Genomic DNA, 15018 nt, shown 5'->3' with positions numbered 1-15018 from the left:
AAAGAAAGAAAGAAAGAAAGAAAGAAAGAAAGAAAGAAAGAAAGAAAAAAGAGGGAAGAAAGAAGCAGAGAGAGGGAGGGAGGGAAGGAGAGAAGGAAAGAAGGGAGCAGGAAGGAAAGAAAGAAGGAGGGAGGGAGAGAGAGAGAAGGAAGAAAGGAAGGAAGGAGAGAGGGAAGGAAGGAAGGAGAGGGGGAGGGAGAGAGGAGAGAAGGAAGGAAGGAAGGAAGGAAGGAAGGAAGGAAGGAAGGAAGGAAGGACGGACTTTGCCCAGATTCTCTTCAGTTGTTCCTAGTGTTCTTTGAGCAGAAATAACTCCGTGACCTGATATACCTCATGTTTGAAAGTTTGGAGTAATAGCTGTGAGGATGTGTATTGGATCTCTCTATATTTAATTCCCTAGGGCACTGAGATTATTTCTTTGACAAAAAAAAATATGTGGTTTTGAGGCTGCATAACAGCCTGGTACATTCAAATTGAACATAATTGAAAATGATTTAGATGTAAAAATTTTGTTCATACTGAGGGGTAGGAGGACCCTTTGTAACCTCCTCATAGTCTAACATCCTCAAGGGAGGAAGAATAGTAGCACTAACACAGAGGGGATCCCTTGCCTCTCTGGGGTACCGATTATTGCACACTTACAAGCATCATGTTTTGATGGAGAAACTCATTTAGATGAGCTTTCAGACCAAAGTGATCCATCTCAGCTACAGATTTAGATATCCTTGGCCTGTAGAACTGAGTTACACTTGGAGGTATTTCAGGGGCAGACTGCAAAGGGGGGGAAAATATCTTTGAAATCTGTCTGAAAGTGTTAAGAAGGAGTGTAATTATTTCTCTTTCAAATTAAATGTTGGTTGCCTCTACTCCTTCTCCCAGTTAAAAAGAACTAGAAAAATAAAAACTAGGGGCGCCTGGGTGGCGCAGTCGGTTAAGCGTCCGACTTCAGCCAGGTCACGATCTCGCGGTCCGTGAGTTCGAGCCCCGCGTCAGGCTCTGGGCTGCTGGCTCGGAGCCTGGAGCCTGTTTCCGATTCTGTGTCTCCCTCTCTCTCGGCCCCTCCCCCGTTCATGCTCTGTCTCTCTCTGTCCCAAAAAAAAAAAAAAAAAAAAGTTGAAAAAGAAAAATAAAAACTAAAACATTATCTCCATTTTGATGACTGTTTCTGAATCTAATCTGTTAAATTATTAATGTGAATTTCAATATTTCTACAGTGTCATTTCGGGCTCTTTGTCACATGGTGAACCTAGTCATGGATTGGCTGATAGAGTCATTAACTGCAGAGAAGTTCTGGAAGCTTTCAACCTGCTGGTGCTCCAGGTTAGCTCATTGCCATACACACTACAGACCCAACAGTCTCGTATCAGCTCCAGCAATGAGGTTCACTGGATACAGCTGGACAACTTGGTGAGTCTCTATTCTGCTCTCTTATACACAGTCGTTATTCTCAGTTCCCCCGGGAGCAGAATCTTGTAATAAAATATGGTCATGGCTTTGTAAAATACCGTAAGAGTTCAAAACTCTAACTAACATAAAGCTTTATCTCCTAAAAGTTCCATGTAATTACAATTATTATAAGACTAAAAACTAATGAGTGTGTCCAAAATAAATCTAATTATATTGTTCTTTTTAAGGTTATCATACAGATACAAAATTGTCCATCCTATATAGTACCCCCCCCTCCAAAATGTGATGTTATTTTATACAGTCACCAATAGCCTGGACTATCTTTGTGCTTTTAAACCATTAATTTCAATCTGAGACTTGGAAATTTATTATCCTTTTGAAGTCTTATTGATCTGTATGACTATAAATTATGCTCATGTTCCCCCAGCAACTGTATTTTTTTCTTTTAATCAGTTCTCAGTCTTCTGGTTAAAACATAAGATTATGGTACTGTTACTTTAAATTACTCAATAGCACTTAATATGTTTAGTACCATCTCAAGGTTGTACATATTCAAGACTCTATATTTTTTTTGGCTTCAGTCCCTAAAACCTGGAAAATATTTTATATGACCTATACAATGCATGACAAACATACTACCAAAAAAAAGAAATAAGTGTTCCATAAAAACAAAGAAGATTAGCCATTAAGCAATGGATCCTTTGTTTAAAAAATATTAAACATGGTGGGAACGCCTGGGTGGCTCAATCAGTTGAGCGTCTGACCCTTGGTTTCTGCTTGGATCATGGTCTCATGGTTCGTGGGTTTGAGTCCCACACTGGGCTCTGTGCTGACAATACAGAGCCTGCTAGGGATTCTTTCTCTCTCCCTCTCTCTCTACCTCTCCCTTACTTGTGCACTCTTTCTATCTCAAAATAAATAAACTTAAAAAAAATTAAAAATGAAAAAATGTTAAACATAATGGATATTTTAAAATAAGCATGTTTAAGTAAAAGATGCCAGATATGTCTTAAGTAAGAATAACATTTATTCAGGGGTGCCTGAGTAGCTCAGTCGGTTGAGCATCTGACTTTGGCTCAGGTCATGATCTTGCAGTTTGTGGGTTTGAGCCCCACATTGGGCTTGCTGCTATCAGCACAGACCCAGCTTCAGATCCTCTGTCCCCCACCCCCCCTTCTGCCCTCCCCCACTCATGCTTGCTCTCAAAACACACACACACACACATACACACATAAAAAAATCATCCCTATGAGGTGCCTGGGTGGCTCAGTCAGTTGAGCATCAGACTCTTGATTTCAGCTCATGTCATGATACCAGCGTCATGAGATGGAGCCCCATGTCAGGCTCTGTTCTGAGTGTGGAGTCTGCTTGGGATTCTCTCCCTCTCTCCCTTTGCCCCTCTCTACTGCTTGCATTCTCTGTCTCTAAAATTAAAAAAAAATTTTTTTTAAATCATCACTGTGAAATTGAGATCAACATAGAAAAAAGATAAAAACTTCAAACTTGAATCTAATTTACACCCTTACACCCTCACCCTTACACATTAGGGAAGAAGCTCCTAACCATTAGCCTCCTTTCATTATCCTGAAACTAACGTCCTCAAAAAGGAAAAATTGGAAAAAGCAGGGTAATTCAATTAAAAAAATACTAAGCACTTGTTGGGCTTGTGTTAGATCTTTCCAAGAACACAAAGAGAACTGACCATTTAAAGGTAAAAGCAAAGTACATATCAAAGTCACTGTTATCCAAAGTAGAATAAGATATACATAGAGAAAAGAGATCAGTGGTTGCCAGAGGCAGGGGTGGGGTGGATGAAATGGGTGAATGGGATCAAAAGATACAAATGTTCAGTTATAAAATAAGTTAATCCTCAAAAAATTAAAAATAGAACTACCCTATGATCCAACAGTAGCACTACTAGGAATTTACCCAAGGGGTAAAGGAGTGCTGATGCATAGGGGCACTTGTACCCCAATGTTTATAGCAGCACTTTCAACAATAGCCAAATTATGGAAAGAGCCTAAATGTCCATCAACTGATGAATGGATAAAGATGTAGTGTATATATATACAATGGAATACTACTTGGCAATGAGAAAGAATAAAATCCTGCCATTTGCAGCAACATGGATGGAACTAGAAGGTATGATGCTGAGTGAAATATGTCAGTCAGAGAAGGACAGATATCATATGTTGTCACTCATATGTGGATCTTGAGAAACTTAACAGAAGACCATGGGGGAAGGGAAGGGGAAAAAATAGTTACAGAGAGGGAGGGAGGCAAACCACAAGAGACTCTTAAATACAGAGAACAGACTGAGAGGGATTGGGAGGATGGGGGAGAGGGGAAAAATGGGTGATGGGCATTGAGGAGGGTGCTTGTTGGGATGAGCACTGGGTGTTGTATGTAAGCCAATTTGACAGTAAATTATATAAAAATAATAACAAGTAAGTCCTGGGGATGTAATGTACAGCATGATGGCTATAGTTAATACTGTATGGTATATTTGAAAGTTGCTAAGAGAGTAGGCCTTAGAAGATCACATCACCAGAGAAAAAGAATTATAACTGTATGTGCTGATGGATGTTAACTGGACTTCCTGTGGTGATCATTTTGCAATATATATATGTGTATTGCACACATATATAGGCATATCTTGTTTTGTTGTGCTTTGCTTTATTGTACTTTGCAGATATTTCATTTTTACAAATGAAGATTTGTGGCAATCCTGTATCAAGGAAGTCTATTGGTGCCATTTTTTCAAACAGCATTTACTCACTTTGGGTCTCTATGTCACATTTTGGTAATTCTCACAATATTTAAAATTTTTAAATTATTATTGTATTTGTTATGCTGATCTATAATCACTGATCTTTGATGTTACTATTGTAATTGTTTTGCGGTGCCACAAACCACACCTATGTAAGAACGTGGACTTAATCGATAAAAGTGTGTGTGTGTTCTAACTGCTCCACCAACTGGCCATTCCCCTCTCTCTCCCTCTCCTTAGGCCTCCCTATTTCTGGATACACACCAATATTGAAATTTGGCCAATCAATAACCCTACAATGGCCACTAAGTGTTCAAGTGATGGGAAGAGTTGCACATCTCTCACTTTAAATCAAAAGCTAGACATGATTAAGCTTAGTGAGGAAGACAAGTCAAAAGCTGAGACAGGCTGAAAGCTAGGCCTCTTGCTCCAAACAGCCATGTTATGAATATAAAAGAAAAGTTCTTGAAGGAAATTAAAAGGCACCTGGCAGGCTTAGTCAGTTAAGCATCCAACTCTTGATTTCAGCTCAGGTCACAATCTCAGGGTTGTGAGATCGAGCCCTGCATTGGGCTCTGTGCTGGACATGGAGACTGCTTAAGATTCTCTTTCCCTCTCCCTCTGCCCCTCCCCAACACTTGCTCTTGCTCTCTCTCTCTCTCTCTCTCTCTCAAAAAAAGTGCTAACCCAGTGAACACATGAATAATAAGAAAGTAAAACACCTTATTGCTGATATGGAGAAGATCTGAATGATCTAGATAGAAGATCCTATCAGCCACCACGTTCCCTTAAGCCAAAGCCTAATCCAGACCAAGGCCCTAACTGTCTTCAATTCTGGGAAGACTGAGAGAGGTAAGGAAGCTGCAGAAGAAAGATTGGAAACTACCAGAGGTTAGATCATAAAGCTTAAGAAAGCTTATGCCTTCTGCATAACATTAAAGTGCAGCAAGTGCTGGTATAGAAGCTGCAGCAAGTTATCCAAAAGACCTAGATTATTAATGAAGGTGGCTACATGAAACAAATTTTCAATGTAGATGTAACAGCCATCTATTGGAAGAAGATGCCTTCTAGGTCTTTCATAGCTAGAGAGAAGTCAATGACTGCCTTCAAAGCTCCAAAGTCTTGTTAGGGGCTACTGCAGCTGGTGACTTTAAGTTGAAGCCAATGCTCATTGAGCATTCTGAAAATCCTAGGGCCCTGAAGAATTATGCTAAATCTACTCTTGTCTGCATTCTCTAAATGTAACAACAAAGGCTGGTTGACAGCACATCTGTTTACAACATGGTTGACTGAATATTTTAAGCCCACTGATGAGACCTACTGCCCAGAAAAAAAAGATTCCTTTCAATATATTACTGCTCATTGACAATGTATATGCTAACCTAAGAGCTCTGATGGAGATGTACAATAAGATGAATGTGGTTTTCATGACTACTAACACAACATCCATTATGCAGCACATGGGTCAAGGAGTAACTTCTTATGATTTAGGAAAATACATTTCATTAGGCTATGGCTGCCATAGACAGTGATTCCTCTGATGGAAATGGACAAAGTTAGTTGAAAACATTCTGGAAAGGATTCACCATTCTAGGTGATTAAGAACATTCATGATTCATGGGAAGAGGTCAAAATATCAGCATTACCAGGAGTTTGGAAGAAGTTGATTAAAACCCCCGTGGATGACTTTGAGGGGTTCAAGACTTCAGTGGAAGAAGTCACTGCAGATGTGGTGGAAATAGCAAGAGAACTAAAATTAAAAGTAGAACCTGAAGATGAGACCGAATTGTTGCAATCTCATGATAAAAATTGAATGGATGAGGAGTTGCTTCTGATGGGTGAACAAAGAAAGTGGTGTCTTGAGAAGGAAACTACTCCTGGTGAATGCTGTGGAGATTGTTGAAATGACAACAAAGGATTTAGAATATTACATGAACTTAGTTGATAAAGCAGTGGCAGAGTTTGAGAGGATTGACTCCAATTTTGAAAGAAGTTCTACTGGGGGCAAAATGCTATCAAACAGCATCACTTGCTACAGAGAAGTCACTCATGAAAGGAAGAGTCATTCAATGTGGCAAGCTTCATTGTTGTCTTGTGTTAAGAAATTGTCACAGGCACCCCAGCCTTCTACAACCACCAACCAAATCAGTCAATAGCCATCAAAATCAAGGCAGGACCCTCCACCGGCAAAAAGATTATGATTTGCTGAAAGTTCAGATAATGGTTAGCATTTTTAAGCAATAAAGTATCTTTTAATTAAGGTATGTACATTGTTTTTTAAACATAATGCTATTGTACACTTAATAGACTATAGTACAGTGTAAACATAACTTTTGTATGTACAGGGAAACCAAAAAATTCATTTGACTCATTTGATTGTAATGCCTGTTTATTGTGGTGGTCTGCATCCAAACCCTCAAATCTCCAAGGTATGCCTATATATAAACAGAATCATTTTGTTGTACCCCTGAAAACTAATACAGTGTTACATGTCAGTTATGTCTCAATTTCAAAAAAAGAAAAAATACCACATTGTATACCTTAAATATATACAACTTTTATTTGCAAAAATAATAGACTGGAAGAAAACAATTTTATAAATTAAAAAACAATTTTTAATGTGTATTTATTTTTGAAAGACAAAGAGAGACAGAGCATGAGTGGGGGAGGGGCAGAGAGAGAGGGAGACACAATCTGAAGCGGGCTCCAGGCTCTGGGCTGTCAGCACATAGCCCAACGCGGGCTCAAAGCCATGAACTGTGAGATAATGACCTGAGCCGAAGTCAGATGCTTAACCAACTGAGCCACCCAGGCACCCCTGGAATAAGACAATTTTAAAATATCAAAATGCTCTGGGGATTGAAATGAGGGAGAAGTCCCACCCACTTAAGAGCATTAGAAAACGCGACATGGAGAGAGCACAGTGTCTCGGCCTTGCAAGAGAGGAAGGAAGGAGCAGACAGACTGAGGTGTGGGCTCTCCTGACAGCAGACAGCTCGGGCAGCACCACAGAGGAGGAAACAGGGATTTTTCAGCGAACACTAGGAGGATGAAAAGAAACTTGGGAATATATACACGGAAGCTTGAAGTCCCAGGCTGGAAAAGTTTACACTTATTACAAAGGCATTAATGATTTTCTTGTAAGGGCATAGTATTATTAAAAATATGGTTGAGCCTTGAACAACACAGGGTTCAGGAGGACCCACCCCTGCTCAGTCGAAAATTTGCATATAATTTTGACTCCCCCAAAACTTTACTAATGGGCTACTGTTGACCGGAAGCCTTACCAATAACATAACACCTATTTTGTATGTCATATTATTATATAATGTATTATTACAATAAAGTAAGCTAGAGAAAAGAAAACATTAAGAAAGTTGTAAGGAAGAGAAAATACATTCACAATACTGTAAAGAATCTGCAAATAGGCAGAGCGACTGCCAGTCCTGCAGATCTGTCTCTTGCTTCAACAGTGTTTAGACATAACAGACCCAGGGATGCCCCTTCTTCCACCCTCCACCTGCCCTCCAACCTCTTTTCCAGTCACAACCTCCAGAACCATCTTCTCACCACCTTCTGGCTCCAGGAGTAGCTAGGACCAGTTTTTGAGCTTAGCTCCTTCCGTATTGCCAATCAACCATGAGCTCCTGGATTTGTCAGAATGATTCCATTAAGGTGGAGGCTGCCTTCAACTGCCTGGCCAACATTCATCTGCAGGGCTCCAACACCTACATCTCTCTGAGCTTCTATTCCAACCTCAACCTGTGGCTCTGGAGGGCTGAGAGTCTCTTGAAGATACAAAATCAGCATGGCAGCCATGCCCTTTTTCAGGATGTGCAGAAGCCCTGTCAAGATGAGTAGGGTAAAATCCTGGATGCCATGGTCTTGGAAAAGAATCTGAAGCAGGCTCTTCTGGATCTGCATGTTCTGGGTTCTGCCCACACAAATCCCCATCTCTGTGACTTCCTGGAGAACCACTTCCTAGATGAAGAAGTGAAACCCATCAAAAAGTTGGATGACCACCTGAGTCACTTCTGCAGGCTGGCTGGCCCCCAAAGCTGGGCTGGATGAGTATCTCTTCCAAAGGCTTACTTTCAAGCATGATAGCTGAGAGCCTTTGGAGCTCAATGGCTTTTGAGGGACCCATGTGCATCCCACTGGATTTCAGGACTTCTGCCTGAGCCTCTCCCTGCAGCCACTAGGCAGCTTTTTAATCCCCCTGAAGTCCTCCCCCAAGCCCTGCACCGAATGGAAACAAAGCTTTTTGCAGAAAACAAAACAAAACCTTGTGTAAGTGGACCTATGCAGTTCAAACTTATGTTGTTCAAGAGTCAACTGTATTATCAGAATGCACGTATTTCTTTTATTCTTATACTAACAATGTAAATGCACAACTTGATGAATTTTCACAAACTGAAAGCACCTTTCAGCACCCAAGATGAAAAATCAGCACCCAAGATGAAAAAATAGAGCATTACCACTACCCCCAGAAGACAGGCACTACCCACCAAAGGGTAACACTCTTCTGGCCTCTTCCACCCTACATTTAGTTTGCCCAGTTTTGAACTTGAAAAAAAATGGAATCATGCAGTTTGCATTCTTTTGTATATAGCTTCTTTTACTCAGCATTGTTTGTGAGATTCTTCTCTATTTTGCATGAGTCGTAAAACATTCTTATTGCCATATATGGATTACACTGGGAGAACACCACAATTCATTTATCCATCCCATTCATTTATTTCAAATAGTGCTGCTATAAACATTCTAGCACATGCCTTTTAGTAGACACAGGTATGTATTTTTGTCAGGTGTATATGTGGGAATGAACACATATGTTCAGCTTTAGGAGATGCTGAGAGGTTGCATTTTAAGGCACTTCATTAATGATAGAAGTCAAATAAAAGTGATTAAAAATAGAGAGATCAGTTGGGGTGCCTGGGTGGCTCAGTCTAAGTGTCCGACTTCAGCTCACGGTTTGTGAGCTCAAGCCCCACATTGGGCTCTGAGCTGGCAGTGCAGAGCCTGCTTGGGATTCTCTCTCTCCCTCTCTTTCTGCCCCTCTCCTGTTTGCACTTTCTCTATCAAAATAAATAAATAAACTTTTTAAAAAACAGGGAGATCAGTCATTTGACTTTTCTGATCATTCAGATTAAAATTAACAAATACATAGTGGTCCTAGCAAGAAGAAGAATGGGAGAAATGGTGAATTTTTTAGGATTTTTTTTTTAGTTTATTTATCTTGAGAAAGAGAGAGTGTGTGTGTGCTTGCTAATGGGGGAGGGGCAGAGAGAGAGAGAATCCCAAGCAGGCTGCACACTGTCAATGTGTGGGGCCCTTGGGGCTCAATCCCACGAACATCATGACCTGAGTCAAACCCAAGAGCCAGATGCTTAATTGCCTACCTGACTGAGCCACCCAAGTGCCTCCCCTAGGATTTCTTTATTGGGGAAGAGGCAGCAGTCAGAGATGTCTTTGAGGTGATGCCTTTAGTTGAAGAAAAAGTTCAAGAGGAACAATGATCTGTGGAGAGCAGATGAGGTGGAATTTGAATGAGTTAAGGCTGAGATGAGTGCACTATCACATATGCACATTTGGAGTTTCTACTTTATGGCGCTTTATGACATAGTTTTGGAATATTTTGTCAAGAACAATGATCACAGCAATCCCTATCAAAATAACACCAGCATTCTTCACAGAGCTAGAACAAATAATCCTAAAATTTGTATGGAACCAGAAAAGACCCCAAATAGCCAAAGCAATCTTGAAAAATAAAACCAAAGCTGGAGGCATCACAATCCTGGACTTTAAACTGTATTACAAAGCTGAAATTATCAGCATGTATGGTACTGGCACAAAAACAGACACTCAGATCAATGGAACAGAAGAGAGAACCCAGAAATGGACCCACAAACACATGGCCAACTAATCTTTGATAAAGCAGGAAAGAATATCCAATGGAATAAAGACAGTTTCTTCAGCAAGTGGTGCTGGGAAAACTGGACAGCGACATGCAGAAAAATGAACTTGGACCACTTTCTTACATAAACTCAAAATGGATGAAAGACCTAAACATAAGACAGGAAACCATCAAAATCCTTGAGGAGAAAGCAGGCAAAAACCTCTTTGATCTTGGCCGCAGCAACTTCTTACTCAACCCGTCTCTGGAGGCAAGGGAAACAAAAGCAAAAATGAACTACTGGGACCTCATCAAAATAAAAAGCTTCTGCACAGCGAAGGAAACAATCAGCAAAACTAAAAGGCAACCGACAGAATGGGAGAAGATATTTGCAAGCGACATATCAGATAAAGGGTTAGTATCCAAAAATCTATAAAGAACTTATCAAACTCAATACCTGAAAAACAAACAATCCAGTGAAGAAGTGGGCAAAAGACATGAATAGACACTTCCCCAAAGAAGATATCCAGATGACCAACTGACACAAAAAATGCTCAACATCACTCATCATCAGGGAAATACAAATCAAAACCACGATGAGATACCACCTCACACCTGTCAGAATGGCTAGCATTAACAATGTTGGCGAGGATGTGGAGAAAGAGGATCTCTTTTGTACTGCTGGTGGGAATGCAAACTGGTGCGGCCACTCTGGAAACCAGTATGGAGGTTCCTCAAAAAACTAAAAATAGAACTACCCTATGACCCAGCAGTTGCACTACTAGGTATTTATCCAGTGGATACAGGTGTACTGTTTCGAAGGGGCACGTGCACCCCAATGTTTATAGCAGCGCTATCGACAATAGGCAAAGTATGGAAAGAGCCCAACTGTCCATCAACAGATGAATGGATAAAAACGATGTAGTATATGTACCTACGATGGAGCATTACTCGGCAATCAAAAAGAATGAAATCTTGCCATTTGCAACTACATGGATGGAACTAGAGGGTATTAATGCTAAGCAAAATTAGAGAATGACAAATATCATATGACTTCACTTGTATGAAGACTTTAAGAGACAAAACAGATGAACATAAGGGAAGGGAAGCAAAAATAATATAAAAACAGAGAAGGGGACAAAACGTAAGAGACTCTTAAATATAGAGAACAAACAGAGGGTTACTGGAGGGGTTGTGGGAGGGGGGATGGGCTAAACGGGTAAGGGGCCTTAAGAAATCTGCTCCTAAAATCATTGTTGCAGTATATGCTAACTAACTTGGATATAAATTTTTAAAAAAATAAATTATATTAAAAAAAAAAAGAACAATGATCACAGAAGCAGCTGGTGTGGATTGAAATAGACAATGAAGAGAACTACCTAAAGGGCAGTGAGGTCAAGGACTGACAGGTACACACCACTGGATTTGGCCTCAGGAGTCTTTGGTGACCTTCCAGGTAACAGTGTCTGTAGAGCAGAGCATTTGGCTGGAGGAAGAGCAAGGATACCAGGGAGAAGACAGGGAGAGCTACAGGATGAGGGTCATTAGGAGGGCAGGACTTGGGGAGGGATATTTATTTATTTATTTATTTTGCAGGAGAAGGGACATTTTTCCAAAAGACATAGTGATTCAGTATGATTTGTGATTTGTGACTCTCGGGATGCGTGTTTCTTTTGAACAACATCATTCAGAGTTTTGTAACATTTTAAAAGGGTGGTCCCATTGACGTCTATTACAAGGTTTATAATACAAAACTAGAGCTATAGTTTAATGCAAACTTAATGATTGGGGAAAGTTTTCACATCTAATTCCCATTTTTAGTATCTCTAGTTCTTGATCTACAAAGTCTTTGTAGATTAATAAAATACTGGCTCCAACTGATCACAAGCCATCTGTTTAATAACCCACCCCATAATTTTGCTAAGAAAGAAATTACACTGAGGACAGGTGGATGCATCCTATCCAGCAAGTTAAAATGCTGCATTTTAACTTGGAGCATTAAAATGGAGCATTAAAATGCTCCAAGAACAGGCTTGAAGTAGGATTTTAGATTTTCCCAAAGAAGCAGGACCAAAGACGAGAAGGAAAGTGAAGACCACATACACAGAAGAGAAAGCTTTTCCACGGACTCTGTGCCAACAGCCGGATAAGGAGAGAATGCAGATGAATGACTTTTCATCCTGAAATGACTCATTTGACACAGTTATCCAGAACTCAACCAAGAACCCAGAAGGAAGGAAGCAAACAAATAAACAAAATGGCTTTCAAGCCTCCAAAACAGAGGCTGCTCAATGTATGTTTTAAGGCTCTGCTGTTTCGAAGAACATACTCTGGTCCTCTAATAAAGCATTTTTACTCTTGAAGATCCTATTCCAACAAGAAGGAATAACTGGTTTGGGGGGCAACGAAAAAATAATTAAAAGCTGTCAATTAAATATTGCTTTATTTTCTATCTTTTGGGCCTTTTGAATCACACAGTTGCTTATCTGTTTGGGTTACCAAAGAGCTCAGAAACAAATTTGTAGCCCACTTCAAACAAAATGTGCATTTTTGAGAGCACTAGCTTCATCCCTGGCCCAATCTTATTTCTCTTACCCTTGCTTTTTCTTCTTCTGACTGCTTAATTTATTTGTAATTTATTATATTTATTATATTTAAGATGCTGTATTACCTTTATGAAATGAGTTTGTGCGTGTTTAAAGAAAAATGCCAGCGGCACCTATGTGGGTCAGTCAGTTAAGCATCTGACTCTTAACTTCAGTTTATGTCATAATCTCATGGTTCATGGGATTGAGCCCTGAGTAAGGCTCTGTGCTGACAGCATGCAGCCTGTTTGTGATTCTCTCTCTCTCTCTCTCTGTCCCTCCCCTGCTCGTGCTCTCTCTCTCAAAATAAACATTTTTAAAAAAGGAAAAATACCAATACATAATAAATAACAAATAGAGACTAAAACACATGGGCCACACTACAGCTAGGAGAAATGACTGGGAAAAATTAATGTAGAAAAGAGGAAAGAAAACCATTGTTTAAAAAAACACAGATGCATGAACTCAAAAAGCTTGCTGAATATTTTGGGACTATTTACATTTAAGGACATCTTGTCATACATCTCAGGATCCTCTGAGGGAATCTTTGTGTCACATCCCAAAATAGTAATTCATTTTCACAGTGATGACTGAGTCATCATGAAGGGGGGATAAATTAAATACAGGGAATTCTGCTTATGAAGGCAGAAAAGCATAGATTCCATTTTTAAATAAATATTTTTTTTGTAAAAGAGTAAGATTTTCTGAATTACCATCATTAGATAACATCAGAAAAGTTAAGTTTTTTGTAATAGGATTTTTGAGTTTGTTAATCTCCGGAGAGTTCTATATATAGCATATGTATCAGTATAGAGAATTGCTTCATGAGGGAAAAGTCTGACCTGTGACTGTACCAACCTAAAAAATGCTATTCTTCAGAACATGCCTGAACAAAGCAAAGAGAAAACAAACCATCTGTTAAGTCACCATCTGCCTTAAGAAAGCAGGTCAACATTAACCACATATTAAGTTCATTTGAAGGGAAAAAGAAGTTTGGTTTCTGTCCCCAAGATAACTGTGAAGTTGATATCAGGTTGTATAATGAAATACAGTTTTTTCAGCTTTATTGAGGTATAATTGACAAATAAAATTATAAGATATTGATTTTATTTTAACAATTGGTTATCATGTTTATTTATTTATTTTTAATTTATTTATAATTAACATACAGTATTATGTTAATTTAAGGTGTACAACATAACGATTCAACAATTCTATACATTACTCACTGCTTACCATTAGTGTAGTCACCATCTGTTACCAAGCAGCAGTATTACAACATTATTGGCTATATTCCCTATTCAGTACTTTTCATCTCAGTGACTTCTCTGTTTTGTAACTGGAAGTTTGTACTTCCTAATCCCTTTTATCTACTTCATCCATCCTTGATGGAAGGATGCCCCCTTCCCTGTGGCAATGAACCAGTTTGCTTTATTCATTCATTCATTCGTTCATTCATTCATTCTCTCTATATTTAACAGTCTTGGGTTTTTGTTTGTCTCTTTGTTTCTTTGTTCATTTATTTTGTTTTTTAGATTCTACATGTAAGTGAAATCATATGGCATTTGTCTTTCTCTGATTTGTTTCACTTAGCATTATAGCTTCTTGGTCCATCTATGTTGTTGCAAATGGCAAGATCTCATTTTTTTACTTTAAGTTTTATTTGAATTCCATTTTTAGTTAACATACAGTGTTATATTAATTTCAGGTGTATGTAGTAATATAACACTTACATACATCGTCTGATGTTCATCACGACAAGTGCCCTCCTTAATCCCCATCACCTATTTCACCCATCCTCCCACCCACCTCCCCTCTAGTAACCACCAGTTTGTTCTCTATACTTAAGAATCTGTTTGGGGCACCTGGGTGGCTCAGTTGGTTGAGCATCTGACTTCAGCTCAGGTCATGATCTCACACTCCATGAGTTCGAGCCCTGCGTTGGGCTCTGTGCTGTCAGCTCAGAGCCTGGAGCCTGCTTCAGATTCTGTGTCTCCCTCTCTTTGTGTCCCTCCCCTGCTCATGTACTGTCTCTCTCTGTCTCAAAAATAAATAATAAAAACACTAAAAAAAAAAGAATCTGTTTCTTGATTTTCCTATTCCTCTCTCTTTTTTTGTAAAATCTCATTCATTTTGTAATTGTAAAATTGTAAGATATTTAAAGTGTACATTGTGATGATTGGATATACATATACACATACATTGTGAAAGGACTCCTCCCTTCTAGTTAATTAATACATCCAACATCTCACATATTTATATATACATATAAATATATGTGTATTTTTTAGTAAGAACATTTAGTTTCTACTCTCTTAGCAAATGTCAATTATATATTATAGTGTTAACAACTATAGTCA

At 39.2% G+C, this 15018-nt stretch overlaps 1 protein-coding gene and 2 pseudogenes across 6 annotated transcripts in view; all 3 read left to right on the top strand.

Annotated features, from left to right (window-relative positions):
• Positions 1–15018, top strand: part of GREB1L (GREB1 like retinoic acid receptor coactivator) — a 283415-nt gene that overhangs the window by 231560 nt on the left and 36837 nt on the right. For all 6 annotated transcript variants that reach the window (XM_040479257.1, XM_040479256.1, XM_040479255.1 and 3 more), the window contains one exon: positions 1215–1407. In XM_040479257.1, coding sequence (XP_040335191.1) covers positions 1215–1407 — 193 coding nt within the window. The remainder of the gene's footprint in view (positions 1–1214; positions 1408–15018) is intronic.
• Positions 4072–6486, top strand: LOC121033113 (tigger transposable element-derived protein 1-like; annotated as a pseudogene).
• On the top strand, positions 7519–8928 carry LOC121033112 (ferritin light chain-like; annotated as a pseudogene).

The sequence above is a fragment of the Herpailurus yagouaroundi genome, unplaced genomic scaffold (genome assembly GCF_014898765.1).
Source record: "Herpailurus yagouaroundi ecotype Mexico unplaced genomic scaffold, PumYag 142, whole genome shotgun sequence".
Taxonomy (NCBI): domain Eukaryota; kingdom Metazoa; phylum Chordata; class Mammalia; order Carnivora; family Felidae; genus Herpailurus; species Herpailurus yagouaroundi.
The sequence above is the reverse complement of the archived record's forward strand: the minus strand, read 5'-3'. Positions and strand labels throughout refer to the sequence as shown.